This window comes from Prionailurus viverrinus, chromosome D2 (genome assembly GCF_022837055.1).
Source record: "Prionailurus viverrinus isolate Anna chromosome D2, UM_Priviv_1.0, whole genome shotgun sequence".
Classification (NCBI taxonomy): Eukaryota; Metazoa; Chordata; class Mammalia; order Carnivora; family Felidae; genus Prionailurus; species Prionailurus viverrinus.
The window spans coordinates 47,553,668-47,568,910 of record NC_062571.1 but is presented as its reverse complement, the minus strand read 5'-3'; the positions used below and the strand labels follow the sequence as shown (position 1 = coordinate 47,568,910).

The 15,243-nt window shown below is 49.1% G+C and overlaps 1 protein-coding gene across 3 annotated transcripts in view; it reads left to right on the top strand.

Annotated features, from left to right (window-relative positions):
- TMEM273 (transmembrane protein 273) overlaps window positions 1–14,874 on the top strand; it is a 34,811-nt gene extending 19,937 nt beyond the window's left edge. The window contains exons 2-5 of one of the 3 annotated variants that reach the window (XM_047824331.1): window positions 3,090–3,134; window positions 3,996–4,136; window positions 5,344–5,374; window positions 13,686–14,874. In XM_047824331.1, the coding sequence (XP_047680287.1) occupies window positions 3,090–3,134; window positions 3,996–4,136; window positions 5,344–5,374; window positions 13,686–13,710 (242 nt within the window). In that variant the 3' untranslated portion in view covers window positions 13,711–14,874. Of the gene's footprint in view, window positions 1–3,089; window positions 3,135–3,995; window positions 4,137–5,343; window positions 5,392–12,173; window positions 12,335–13,685 lie in introns of those variants that run through there. The other 2 variants (XM_047824332.1, XM_047824330.1) reach the window with 2 other exon arrangements.
- The last annotated feature ends 369 nt before the right edge of the window (window positions 14,875–15,243 follow it).

The window sequence follows — 15,243 nt, the reverse complement described above, 5'->3', positions numbered from 1 at the left end:
TCCTTCTGGGGCTCACACAGGTCTCAACGCAGGGGCACGCCGGAAACCTCTGGCTGTGCTGCTAGGCCCATCCATCCTCCAGCTGCTTTGCAGAGTCAGGGGAAATTAGCACTGGGGGCTCACTGGGGGTCTATGGCCCAGGAGGGACTCCTCTAGCTCAAGACCCTGGCAAGAGGCGGGAGGTGGGGTCAGCTGGGCTAGTGTGTTTATGACAGATCCTCACCCAGGGGCTTGTTAGAGAGCGGGGCAGAGACACGGAGCGGAGCGTGCAGGGGGAAGGCTGCAGGGAGGGAGTTCCCTCCCCAAGGAGGGGAAAGGCTGCCGCCGAGTGGCCATCTGGCTGGCTAGCAGGAATTACTGGGACCGGATGTGTCCACTGCCCGGGTTCCTGTGCCTGCAGGTGGAAAAGCAGTGGCCCCATGGAAGGCATTCTCTCAGTCCCTGACCTCAGTCCCTGACCTTGGACATGGTAGAAGAGCCTGAAGCCCAGAGAGCCAGGGCAGCACCTGGCCTTTTGTGACATTAAATGTTCTTTCTCCTTTTTCCTTCTCAGCCCTGCTGCCAGAGGTCTGAGCTCCTGTGGCATAGGCTCCGGGTGCCCATGCGTGACCATGTCTCTGTGTTTCTTTCTCTCTGGCTCTCTGACTTTTTCCATCTCACTCTGTGTTCTTTCTTCCTTCTCTATTCAAGTTTCATCTCGGGCTCATATAAAGTTTTTACGCTGCATGCTCCACGTGGAGAGGGATGGTCACCAGGGGAGGAGCCAAGAAAGACGTTCATGTGTCAAGGGGGTAGGGGAGAGACTGTCCCCTTTGTGGGCTGGCCTTGCTTGCTGATGCCCTGCCCTACCCTGCCCTGTCCCCTGCCTCCTGTCCATTTATGGCAGAGGGGGGCCAGACCGATGTCAGGAAGGGAGCCAAGGTGAGCACACAGCATATGCAGCTCTGAAGTTTGGGCATCAATCTGGAAGTCAGCTCCTAGCCCAGCCCCTCAAAACAGCCCAACCCAGCCATGTGCAAAATATAAGCTTTTGTCCCATCCCTGGAATAGTTTTCTTTCTTTTTTTTTTTTTAATTTTTTTTAACGTTTATTTATTTTTGAGACAGAGAGAGACAGAGCATGAACGGGGGAGGGGCAGAGAGAGAGGGAGACACAGAATCGGAAACAGGCTCCAGGCTCTGAACCATCAGCCCAGAGCCCGACGAGGGGCTCGAACTCACGGACCGCGAGATCATGACCTGAGCCGAAGTCGGACGCTTAACCGACTGCGCCACCCAGGTGCCCCCTTGGAATAGTTTTCAACCTATCTGGAATGGCAGGATTAATGTAAGGAATGTAAAGAAACAATGAAGCTCAGTAAGAGTTTCAGAGAACGGACGAGACCAAGGTCATATCGTACGTGGGGGTGTCTGTGATGTGTGTGCGTGGATGGGCATCACGTAGGGGCACGCATTTCAGAAGAAAGGCAGAAGTCGTTGAATTTCCAAGACAACCTGTGGTTAGAGCAAGGATGTGTACCTTTGCTTCACAACTTCCCAGCTTTATCCATCTGCTAAGTGAGGCCAGCGGAAAAATCCTAACCTCCGTTACGATGATCCTTTCCCCTCCAAACACACACAGAGCAAGAGGTCAACCCAACACATCACCCCAGGCAGCACAGACTGTAGTCAGCAGATGTGGTCCTATGGGGAATGTCTTTACTGAGCAAGTGCCTCTGCCATCTTTCAGCCTCCCAGAGGTGGGGGGTTGGGAGGTGGATTTGTCTTGGAGCTAAACTGGGGAAGATCCAGCCCCAAACCCCACAGGTGTAGTACTTCCGGCTTCTCTACCTTTGCCTGGAAGCTTGTACCTAGAACCAGGCTTGGGTCTCATCACCCCCAACCCCCAAACCCCTCCAGCCCTTGGCCTTAATGGGTGTGGGGTCATTCTTTTAGCTCCCTGGGATTCGACCTTGCAGGATGTCCGGGGCCTCTCAGTGCAAGTCGCGTGGCTCAGACTCTGCGTTCCACTTCTCTTGGCCTTTGGGCCCATTGTCAAGTCTTCAATGCCTTTGGTTTCTCATTCATCAAAGGCAGGTGAGAACAGCTCCTATCTCCCACAGTTGTTGCTGCGAGTATTAAATGTGTTAATGCAAGTGCCGCAACCAGTATTGCCTCAAAGTAAGTGGCCAATTAATACGCCTTCCTCTGCAAGGCCTACCACTCTGCCTTAGATCTTCTGGGCCCGTCTGCAGGGACAACGGCCCCCACCTGGAAGCCACGTCTCCTGACGGCAGGAGTCCTCCTGGCTCGAAGAGTGAGGCACCCCTGCCGCGTGCTCTGTCATCGTTATTCACCCATTCGCAGAACGTCTGTTAATTCGTCCTTCGTACCCGACGCTGGGTCGAATACTGGGGGGCAGAACCCCCCACAGGGCATGGAGAGCACAGTGGGGAGACTGGCCAGAAGATGCAGTCTGTGGATTAATATCTGAGAGGCTCTCAGGCCGCAGGGTGCCTGGAGCACGGCAGCACTCTGTAACATTGTTAAATAAATGCTGTGGTCGGGTATGAAGGCTTCACAGGAGGGGGAGCAGGCCGTGGGGCAGCTGAGCCAGGCGTGGGGGCTGCGGAGGAAGTAACATGGAACCGAGGTGAGGGGAAGGAGGAGAAGCGAGAAGATGGGGCCAGGCAGAAGGGGTGGCCCGGGGACAGCAGAGCCTGCAGCCTGGGTGGGGACTGGACGCAGTGCAGTATGGCTGGGGTGAGAGGGTTTGTGGGAATGACAGAAGAAGCTAAAGCGGCAGCAAGGGTTAGAGTTTGGGTCTTGGAGACCATATTAGAGAGCTGGCTGAACCCCGAGGGCCACTCGAGGGAACCCCGCTCCCCGTGTGGGTTTGGGGGAGGGCTCTAACATCCCTGCAAGGTTCCAGGACACCCCGTGGCAACCAGCAGCCCGCCTCTGTGTTCCTGAGGCTGGGGGCCAAGCAGGAGGGCCTTCCCGGATGTGGAGGAGGGAGTGGCTGGGGACAGGGGCTCAACCCTCCACCCCTGGCCTGATCACAGCCAGCAGTTTTGTTCTAATCAGAGTCTGGGTTTTCTTTCTTTACAGATGTTGGAGTGTTAGCAACAGGCAAGTCTGCTGGGGCCGAAATTGGTAGGTGGCTGTCCTGCTTCCTCTGCGTGCAGGGCTGAGGGGGCAGGAGGGAGACACTCCAGAAGGCCTGGGTGGGTGGGGCGTGCAGGGGGTGTGTGTGGCTGGTTACCTGCCTGTCATCCCGGAACAGGGGCTGCACTCACCTCCAGACCTGCCTGAGGAGCTAACACAGCTTTACCCCAGGGGCATGGGCCTGCTGGAGAGCCTGTCCTCAGAGGGGTATGAGTCACCAGTGTCGCCCTTGTCTGTTCTCTCTAAGCTGAGCAGCTCTGGCACCTACAGGGCCCTGCATTCTGCCATGCTTCTGTGCCCCGCCCCGCACCTGCATGGTTGGTCCCAGCTCCTTTCCACCTCAGGGGCTTGCCTCAGCAGGCACGGTACAGTCTGCCTCCTCCGGGAAGGCTCCCGGCTCTCACGCCAGCCCAGCCCACCCCTGTTACCTGGCATTAGGGTGAGCTCCCAACTGCCCCAGCTGACTCCCCTCAAGATGGAGTCTGATCTTTTCTCTTCCTTTGCCTTCCTGCTCACCACAGAGCAGGCAATGAACACGTATGTGATAAATGAATCAGTGAAAAGATAAGTGAGGAAGGAATACGGGAGGCCAGAGAAGTGAACCATCTGCCGCTGGGGAATGATTCCCTCAGCTGAAGAGAGCAGGATGGAGTTCTAGGAGGAGGGGATAGGATGTGGGCGAGGGGCAGGGAACGAGTGTGCCCCTGGGCTTCATCGGATCGGAATGTGGAATTTTAGGGTCCTGCACATGACTTTGGACTTCACCCAGAATGTGAAGGGAGCTGCAGAAGACCTCTGCAGGATGGTGACTGGTTGATGCCCGTTGTTCAATTCCTCCCTGCCCTGCAGATATCAAGTACGCCATCATCGGGACGGCTGTGGGCGTTGCCATATCGGCTGGCTTCTTGGCCCTGAAGATCTGCATGATCAAGAAGCACTTGTTTGATAATGACTCCTCGGACCTGAGAAACTCAAACCTGGGCTTCAACGGTAAGCGAGCAGTGACCTCCGCCCAGCCCAGCCCAGCCCAGGATGGTGAGGGCAGCCTGAGGCACCGGGGAGCTCGGAAACTTGGTTGGAGAAAGACTGAAAACCTGGGTAGAAAAGAAACGCAGTGAGCTCTCTGTGTCTCTGTTGATCTCTCTCCCTCCCCTCTTCTTTTTCTCTCTCTGTACTTTTCCATTCCTAAGAATCAGATTTCTTGGAAAAAGGTGGAAGGGGAAGGGGGCTGAGTTGGCTTCAGACAGAAATGTCTATTCTCATATCCAAAAATGTGACCAGATAAAATTGATCCCAGGAGGTGATGAGGCTGGGTGGTGCTGTGAGCTCAGTTGATATGGGCCGAGTTGCTCATAAATTGGTCTTGCTTGGAGCTGTGCTGGGTCCTCTTGATCCAAACAGAGATGGGCTTACGTGAACTCTGGCAGGTTCTCGGTGTCCCACAACATCTGCGGGGAAGTGAAACTCACAGATACGGGGCAGACAGTTCGTGAGTTTTGATAGCAAAATACAACAGTGATTCGCATCCCCTTTCTCCCAAGTTGGGACTCGCAAAAATCATTCCCAGTCTGCTTCATGAGATGACGATGCAGTTTTCCATGAGGTTCTCCCGGGGACGAGGGGGAAGGAGCCTCACTGTGTCTCTGCAAAGTGCAATTACTATCTGCGAAGAGAGGCAGAGGGGGAAGTCTGGGCCAGGGAGAGGAGACACAGCCTTTGGGGGCTTCCTGAGATGCCAGCATGTCCAACTGAACAAGGGGTTTAATTGGTCACAGGAGTTTGCTGACCATTGCTTTTGTATCCTTAGCAATAGGCGGGGAGAGGAAAAACCCTCTCCATCACAGAATGGGAGACGTGCTGGATCCCTTTAGGGCAAGGGGGTCCAGGAGTTGCAAGTGAAGGGGGATAATGGGGAATGATGAGGGTAGGAAGGCCCTAGGGAAGGCTCGGTTCTACTTATGTGCCCAACTAAGGGGGCTCTAGATGAGACCTGGATGGACAGACTCCAACAGAGCCAAGGGGGAAGGATGAAGAACACTCAGCCCAAGACCACCACCCCCACTGACCCCAACCCAGGGAGCCCTTCAGAGCTGCCTGAGTCAGGCTGGCCCTGACTCGCTCCTGCTTGCCTGGCACTGAGTGAGCTGCACCACAGGTCACAGTGTCTCCTTCCTAATGCTTTTCTTTCTCTGTTTAGATTCAGTCACACTAAAGAAGAGAGTCCCAAGGTAAGGTCACTACTGTGGTAAGTGAGGGTATCATTTTTCCTCCTGTTTTATCCATTGTGCTTCCTTGCCTGTCCTCCTAGCCCTTCTCTCTACTCCAAAGTGCTTCCAAGGAGGCCAGAATGCACCCCAAGTCTCCTCTTCCTTTCTATGGTTCAGTGGGTAAGAGTCATGAGAGTGGGGGGGGGGGTGGCACACAGGGTACAGTAGCCAAAGGGGACTTGGGCTGGCCTCTGCATACCCTCAGTTACCTGCCCTACCTCCCACACAGAATCCCTCAGTGCATCCCCCCAACACTCAGAGAGAGGTCCTTAGCCCTTGCCTTGACCCACTTGGGAAGCCCATGTGGCCTACTCCAGGTTAACTGGCTTCCCCACTGGCAATGAGCCACACTGTTCTTCCACATGGAGACTATGTCCTCTGAGGACAACCCTGCCTCAGGACCTTTGCATATGCTCTTTTCTGTCATCTGGAATGCTCTTCTTCCAGATAGCTGCACGCTTGGCCCTTCACTTCCTTCATATCTCTGCTTCAGTGCCATCATTTCATTTTAGATGGCCTGTTTGAAATAGAACCCCCTTCTCCTGATTATTGTCTTCCCCTTCCCTAGCTTTATTTTTCTTCATATTAGTTTCCATTCACTGACATCATGTGATATATTTCTTTTGATGGTTTTCTCCCCGAGATGTAAGGTCCTTGAGGGTGAGGTCTTTCTTTTCATCTCTGTAGCCCCAACACTTAGCACAGTGCCTGCAACAGAGTGGGTGCTCCAAGTAGAGGAGGTGCTCCGTGAGGGCTGGCATGCAGACAGAGTCTGGGCTGAGTGGGGGGGGATATTTAGAGGGGATCTGGAGCATGGGGTCACCTCCACTTCTTCCCTGGGACCTCAGACTCAGTGGGCACTGTGTCTTGAGTATGGAAGGAATGGCGGATTTGTGTGTGAAGGAGACAGATGCGTGGCTCACTGTCACCAGGGTCACGCCCAGGGGGTGAGCTGCAAATGGACTTTCTCAAGACGTTCACTTCCTGGAGGATCTCCCCTCCTTCAGATGTTCTCATTTCTGGGCCCTACAGTGCGTTTCATCAACTCTACCTCCAAGCATTAACCCCTCTCCTCCTCTGACTCTCACTGTTTCTCTGTCTCCCTCTCCCCATCCCATCGTCTCCCCTCCATTTGGCCACCCTACAGGGGCCTCTCCTGGGGGAGCTGAGTGTGATTAGGGTGACCATTTACCTTATCATCCAAATCAGGACTTTGTGAGGGTGCAGAAGAGGCACTGCTAATGACTGTGTGTGATAGGTGTAAACCTGGGTGGTTCTAGAACACTGGAGCCTGTGTTTAGTGGGGTTCACCCTGCGTTTAGTGCGGCCCATAAGGCAGTGGTCTCCAAGCCCTGGGGTGGCCACACAGTTCTCTTGCTGGCAATGTCATGTCCTCTGCATCTGGGGGTCTCATGCAGGGGAGGGGAAGTCCCAGGGAGCTTTTGGAAATGTATAGTAGAATTAGGGGCATTCATGGGCTGGGAGACCATGCCATGTGTCCCATCTCACATACACATGTTCGTACACACCCAGACCCACACTGGCTGAGGTTGGCACATTCCTCTTTAGAAAAGAACACATGTTAGACACCTCCCAAGTGCCACCAAATCCCTGAGACCTCTCGTGCAGGAAAAGTAGAATTCCAAGTTGGCTGGCTCTCGCTGCCCGGTCCTTCCCCACCCTAAGGGGCCTTCTCACTGGGGCAGCTCTGTCTTCTTTCAGCCCTCGGGGGATTGGCACAGTGATAGGTTCCACTGAAGGTGCAGCTGTGACCCTTGTCAGGAGGACGTCCTTGTCCTGGCTCAGCCAGAGGCAGCACTCCCACTGCTCTGGGCTCTGTGCTGACTCAGGCTCTCCCACTGTAGAGTCAGGGCAGACAGACCTTCATCAGGGCTTCGAACAGGGCTTTGGGCAGACGCAGGTATGGGAGGCCATGGACTGAGTCTAGTAGGATGAGAAGGATTAGCTCCTGATAGTAGGGGGAGAGGGGACCAGGAAATGACTAGATGAACCCCAGGCATAGAACGTACATTGCCTTTGGGGGTCCAGCTGGTCTCTGTGATGGAGAGTACAAGGTAGCAGTCAGTTTTGGGGTAGATGGGCTATGTCTGCAATGATGAAGAATCTGCCCACAGCATGGCTTCCAGGGACCTCTGCTGGGTGGCTGACACACCCTGGATATGTGGCTACAGACTGTTGTGGCCAGCTCGGGCCCCATGTCATGACGGAGTGGTCCTAGAGAGCTCCCCGCCCATGGGATCGGGTGTGCTACCTTGGCCATCGAAACCACCCACACACATGGAGGGGAACTTTGAGTTAGGGTACCTTGCATTGGAAACTCCAGTACCTCCCAGAAGTTTCTGAAGACCCTGTTTCAGGGATATCTTAATCATGGAATTCACAAAAATGGCAGATTTCACAAATCCTAATTTCTGCTCCCGGTACATGCGTGTGTGTGCATTGGAGGGTGAGGGGGTGGAGAAGCTCTGATGTCTCATAGCGAGTGACTGACACGTGTGTGTGTGTGTGTGTGTGTGTGTGTGTGTTTGTGCCTGTATGAAGACGCTGCTGTGTGCAGTACAAACAAACCACTTCAAAAGCCTTGTTGAAGCAGCAGTCGCTGTGGTTTTCTGTTCCCCTGTATGATCCTGTCAGAAGAACATCGCGGTTTTGTGTGCATTTAGAAGTTCTGAATTATTTTGAAACCTCAGAACTAGAGGAGGCCATTTTCATAATCCTGAAGAGGTGACTGTAATAGTCATTCAAAAATAAACATGGTACAAGTGAAGTCCAGGAAAGGGAATGTGAAGGAAGCAGGGGGAAAGCAGGTGGCTGGATGAAGAAAGGAAGACATGAAGGGCAGGGGAGAGTCGGGCGGCTGGGTGGGAGTCCTCCCCCACCCCGGGGATATAGCCCTGCACCAAGTTCAGGGAAGTGTTCTTGGCACGTAGCAGACCAGAGCTCCTCCACAAACAGGGATTTTTGAAGAGAAGGGAGGCACAATTTAAGTTTCCAAAACTGACACTAGATGGAGTCAGGCTGAGTCAGGAAGAAGTTAGACCCGAAAGAAAAAGCTAAGGACAGGCAAGCCGTTCTCCTGGAGCAAAACTTTGCATGTGCTTTTTGTCACGTAGGGATGAGTTAATGAACACCTCGTTCTCCTGTTTTGTGGGTCACACCTCAGTTTCTCCGAAAGGTGAGTTGTAAGAGTGGTCACTTGCTCTGAAAGGGAGAGAGAGACAGTGGCTCTCTGGAGGTGGCCCCCCTGCAGGACGGGAGGGAGTTGCTAGTCACGACCGCTCGTGCCAGGATGGCTGGGAGACCAGGAATCAGCAGGGTGGTTTTTTTTGTCCCTAAAAATTCAATATAATTGTACTTCAGCAGGATTTAAAATGAAGCTGTGGGACATTTGCTTAAGCAGAGCTGAGAAAACAGGATTTTAGAAACAAGATCGTTAACTTTCTCGTACTTATGAGTTTTTTCCCTTGAAAGGCCAATCAAGCCATTAACTAACCACCTTGGTCACACGATGAAAAAAAAAAAACTCCAAAACTTTGAGTCATCAAGCTATTGGTTTGGCTGAAGCGTCTGTTTCCTCTGTTGCTTTCAGGTCTCAGTGTGGGCGAGACCTGGGCTTGTGGGATTGGTTGTAGTTCGTATTCCCTGGGTCCTCTTGCCCACATCTCATGCACCATCGATGTGCTCTCGCCTTCCTTCTTTTGGAAAACTCTTCAAATCCACCAAAAAGCTGAAAATACCGTGTGATAAAAACATGCACATCCTTCACCTAGATTCACAAGTTGACATTTCCCCCATTTGCTTTACTCTGTCTACATACATTTTTTCTGATTCACTTAAAAATTAGTGGCAATATCACCCCTAAATTAGCAGAGATATTTTACCCCTAAATACGTAACCAAGCGTCTCCTGAATAATCACAATACGATGACCACATCTGAGGAAATGACTGAGAAAATTCAATAATCTCACCTATTACACAGCCCGAATTCAAATCTTTCTGATTGTTTCAGAAATATCTTTTATAGCTCAAGCCTCCCAAACCAGGATACATGGTATTGTGATTTTGTCTCTGTTTAGTCTCTTCTTGTGTTGGACAACTCTGCCTTCTTCCCCTGTCAGTATTGAAGTACTTTTGTATGATGTCTTATCTTCTGGATTTGGCTGACGGTTTCTTCCCGAGTAGATGCAGATTGAGAATTTTGTCAACAACACTACGGAGGTGACATTGTGCATCGTTTATTGTCTTACATCAGGAAGCACATGATGCCAGGTTCTCTCACTGTTGGTAATGCTGTGTCTGATCACTTGGTTAAGGAAGCGACCGCTAGACCTCTGTGTTGGGGAGACCAATTTTCCTCTTTGTAAGTAGTCGATAATCTGAACGGTGGTACTTTGAAACCACGTGAACATCCTGACCCCCACTGATTCTTTGCCCGATGATTTTACGTTTGTTCACAACCCACGTATGAATCAGTTATTGCACTGGGAGTTACAAAATGTGGAGTTTCTAATGCTGGCATCCCTTCTTATTCTTCTAGAAAAAAGGACTTTTTCCTTCCCCCTTTTCTCTTTCTCTTACTTGTTGAATATCATTACTGTTTCAACATATTATAATTCATTACCATCATAGATCTTTGTGACGTTCAAATTGTCCTCAGTTTGTCCAGTACCAGTCACTTCTTGGTGGCTCTTGGGCATTTCCTAGGCTGACACAACACAATATCCCCGGCTCACCGTGTACTGTCCCTGCTCAGACCTGGAATCACCCATGTACCCCTTAGAGATCCCCTGTTTTTTTCTTTTTTGATGTGAAATAGCTTTTAGAAGGTAAGATCTGGACACAGTGTGTGCTTGTGTGGCTCCGGAGACATCACTGCTTCTAGGTCCTCTCAACACACAGACTCAGGAAATGTATATTTGAGCCACAAACTCAATGCCAGAAGCCTCTTCTTAAGCTTTCCTCGCTCCATATTTCTGTTTTGCCTCCTCCAAAGTGACAACTCTGTTCCACATAAATGTTTTTACCCTTTATCTATCCTCCAATACCACAAAAAATACTTCCAGAATCATAACACTATACAACTACAAACTTGCAGTAACCTGAAGATTTCTTTGCAATTGTTTTTATTTAGAATTTAGCCCTCCGTATATAGAGTATTATTTTCCTTTTTAAAAAATTTTTATTTAAAAAATTTTTAAATGTGTATTCATTTGTGTGTGTGTGTGTGTGTGTGTGTGTGTGAGACAGAGAGAGAGAGAGATCAGGGGAGGGGCAGAGAGAGAGGGAGACAGAATCCGAAACAGGCTCCAGGCTCTGAGCTGTCAGCCCAGAGCCCGACGCGGGGCTCGAACTCACGGACCGCGAGATCATGACCTGAGCCGAAGTCGGACGCTTAACTGACTGAAGCACCCAGGTGCTCCTAAACAAGGATATTTAGAAAGCCATAAAGGTGGCAAATAAAACGGAGGAAAATAATATTTTCCATAATGATGCTGAGAGAGATTGCCACTTGGGAAAAAGAAAAAATTGGATCCACATGTCATACTATGCACCACAATAAATGTCGATGGGATCAGAGATATAAATAAAAACCAAAACCTTATAAAAACTAGAAAAAATATGTGTGTGTACATATGTAAATATGTTTTAATTTTATAGAAACTGTATATAGATAATTTTAATTAAATATAGTTTTGTAAAAGGAACACAGCGAGATAAAGCAGAAACTATTGAAAGTTAAAAAAAAAAGAATGATAAATATCCTGGTTTATTTGGACTATTTCTGGACTTGGTATTACTTTCCGTGGTATTGTGATTATCGGTGTGCTGGCACCACACTCCGACTTGTGCAGGCTTTATGGCTTGTTCCACCATCGGGCGTGCTCCCATTGTGTTTCCTATTCAGGGGCACGTTTCTGCTATTCTCTGTTAGCCATTCTTGCGTATTTGCTTTTCCCTTTGAACTTCAGAACCAACTCCACGACCTATCCACGGAACAAACACCTTGGTTTTTTTGTTGGGGTTGCATCATGTACGTGTATTAAACTGAAGACGATCGACTTCTTTACGACGTTAAGCAGTCCTTCGTGGAAGGGGACTTTATTTGCACTCTGTGTTTAGTGTGTCTTAAGAGAGCTTTTGGCTTTTACCTTATGGGTTTCCCACATTTCTTGTGAAGTTTACTCCGAAATATTTTTATGTTTTTGTTACTTTTAGAAATGGAGTTTGCCATTATGTCTTCAACTTAGTCATTGATTGTTTATGGATTGTTTTTTGGTATGTTAATGTTATAGTGACAGCCTTATTGAAAGCTTTTCTTGTGTGTGTGTGTGTGTTTTCTTCTTGATTTCCTTGAGTTTTCATAACAGATCTCCTTTCCCAGTTCTTATGTCCCTAATTGTTTTCTCCTCTCTGACTGCATTGGCTAAAGCCACCAATGGTTTTTTTATTTTATTTTATTTTTAACGTTTATTTATTTTTGAGACAGAGAGAGACAGCGCATGAACGGGGGAGGGTCAGAGAGAGGGAGACACAGAATCTGAAACAGGCTCCAGGCTCTGAGCTGTCAGCACAGAGCCCGACGCGGGGCTCGAACTCACGGACGGCGAGATCATGACCTGAGCCGAAGTCGGCCGCTTAACCGACTGAGCCACCCAGGCGCCCCTAAAACCACCAATGTTAAGGAATAGTGGAAACAGTGCACGTGCAGCCTCTAAAAGTCTCTTTCTCATTCTCTAGATACCCAACCCAGGTCTGCAGCCTGATTCACCTGCTAATCCAGCCAACAGCTGCTATCCCAGCCTCTGCCCAGCTTATCTGTTCTTGCAGTTCTTCCTGGCTCTCTGGGGGCTGGTGACACAGCTGTACGCAGAAGAATGGCTGCTGTGCTGGAGAATAACTTCCTCCATGGAGATGGAGTAGCTCACAGGTGCCACTTCCCCAGCTCAGGGTGACCGGGAGTAGGAGGAGCCTGCATTCCTGGTTTCCCCCATCTTCTATAGACACCTGTATCTCAAGGGCAAATGCTGCATATATCCAGCTACTTCAGATCCTCTTCCTAACAACATCAGAAAGGGTCCTTTGAACTCAGGACTTGTTAATGGGGTGATGAACAGAAGGGGATGAACTTTCTCTTGAGCCCATGGACCTCTAGGCCATCCGGCTCAAACTTTGGACCCACCATATTTTAAAAAAGAAACACAAAAATCTGACAGCCGTTAGACTCTCTTGGAATCCCGTCAGACTTCTCTGTCACCATCCTTGCTCGTTTCCAATTTGTGTGTCTTCCATGTTGGTTCTGCTGCCATCAAGCTCTGCAGTCCTGACCTCAACCTGTGTCCTTAGTCCTTCACACACGGGGTAGGTAGTATTGCCTCTTTTATGGCCTTTGGCTTGGCTTATCCCATCGATGCTTAACTCTGCCCGATCTTCCTGCTCTTGCTGTCCCTTCTTCCATGTTAGATATCAAGATATTGAGACTGAGCATGAATGATCAAAGGACATAAACAAGTATGCAACATTCAATATAAACATAAATATGTCATTCCGTTATAATTACAACTATTATGTGAAACTACAGTGAAGTGTTGGTATGAATTCAATCTCTGTGCATGGAAGTGTTGGTGAGGCCTTTAGCTGAGAGTGGCCACAGCACGGTCTGTGTCCTACTTTCAGCCTTAGCTCTATTATCCTGGGGTCAGGTTTGGTGACCTCATCTTTTCTTCTGTGTTCCTAATTTTATATACATATAGATAGATCGGTATAGTAGATATGCTATGTGTGGATAAGACTCACTCACCGTAACAGCTCACGGTCAGACTTGAAGGTATCAGTTTCTAGTTACATTTGCAAAGGTCTGTCTACCTTGTTCCTTGTAACATCTCCCCAGACCCATGCAGTCTCTACAAGCACATGAAGTGGCATTTTCCTGCAGATATGCCTCTTAACCTTGAGGAATGACTTCTTCCCTTTTTGCCACGAAAGTGGGCGAGGTTTTGTGGCTTGAGGTTTGGCAGGCAGAAAACATTCTCTCAGTTGAGCTCTATCTGAAAAACTGTCCCTTTACCTAGAAGCCACTGGTCTTCAGGTACTTTTCTATGTTGCATGAGGAAATGTCCCACTTTGCTAAGATATGCTGATGAGTTCTTTCATACCTACTTAACTGTGTGTGCTGCGTAAGCATATGCCGTGTTTAGTCAGAGCATAATCACTTTGTCGATAAGTCTTCCAGATGGTTCTCTTCCTTTTCAGAGATGCACGAGTGATTGAACTCTAAATGAGTGGCTTCTTCAGGAGAAGAGGTTGGGAGGTCTGGACAGCTGCCCACAGCATCGGTCTCAGAGATGTCTTGAATTTGAGCTTCCAAAGCTCTTGAAGGATCTTCATATGGAACTCAATACCCAGGGCAAGTAATAGATCTATAGTGTCTCTGTCTTGAGGGAAAATATCGATTCTTTTCCACAAGAAGCTGACTGCATAGAGTGAGGCACGAGCACTTTATCCAGAAGTAAGAAATATGGAAGTCAATAAATCTATTCTGCCTATCCTGGTTCTCCACGGAGGAGCTGTTCACGCTTCTATGATAGCATTGTGTCCATATCAATGGAACCTACCCATAGCAAATGGCTTATGGAAATGGGGACCAAAGTCAAGACACAGCCTCCTTAACACCTCCATCTATCAACAGGTATGCATCATTTTCTAGAACTGTTGGCCTCAACTTCTCAGTTGCCATGAGTCCCTCTGCAAAAATTCAGGGGTGCTGAAACATGAAGACCATGGGGCCATCTCCAGTCTTATAAATGAAAGACTGACCTTCTACAGGAAGAAATGGAGGGCTGGGCTGGAGAGGAAGGTGTCTCAGTGACCGTGGGATGGCCTGCAGCTCTGCAGCTCTTTGAATGATGGAACCAACAATGAAAAAGCTGATGGTGTGCCTTATAGGGAGCTACACAAATGTAGGGGATTATCATTATGCTTATGGCATTATCTTGTGGTACAAATGTGAATGACTTTTGCATGGAGGACGTGACTGGCAGAGGCTTAGGAACCCCCCGTCTTTTTATTATTGCCATGAACCTAAGGTTCTGTGACACAGGCCCCATTAACATTTCTCTCCCCCATAATATTAACATTGCATTTCTGGGGCTGCACTATGGAATACTCTCTGCCTTTCCAATTCAACAGAAATCTGAGTGGTTGTGTCGACTGGTTCTCATTGGATTGGGTTACTCTCCTTGTGTGTGATGAAAGATGAGCAATATTTCAAAACAAAGTACTGTGTTGTAATAATTTGCCTGGATTCCCAGGGTGTCTTTTATCTGACTTGATAACAACGTAGTTCATTAGCAGCCTTTGTTAACTGATAACCTAAAGCGGTAACATGATACTCATAAGCAATTTTCTGTGTGTAAGATAGAATAAACCATCTTGTAAGGTATCTGTTAATTGATTTGCGTCTTTTAACAGCATTTTAATTAAGACTTCTGGTTTGTGAATGGCTGAAACACTTATAAACTGAAGAGGAATGCTTCAGGATTCTCAGCAATCATTTTATTTTCTATAGATACGACAAAGCCGTGGGGTCCTCTCCTCCATCCCACATCGTGATGAATTTTCCCAGTGCCATTTCTGGGCTCTGGTCCTGTTTTAGCCCCACAAGAGTTTCCCCGGGTGAAGAACACAGAGAAGTATGCTGAAGGCCAGTGCTCTCTCCTTGGGTTTTAAAGGCTGACATGCCGTGGGAGGCAGAATGGGACTCTTTGCAATGGGTCCCTTTGGCTTAAACCCCAAATTCAAGCTCAGCGGG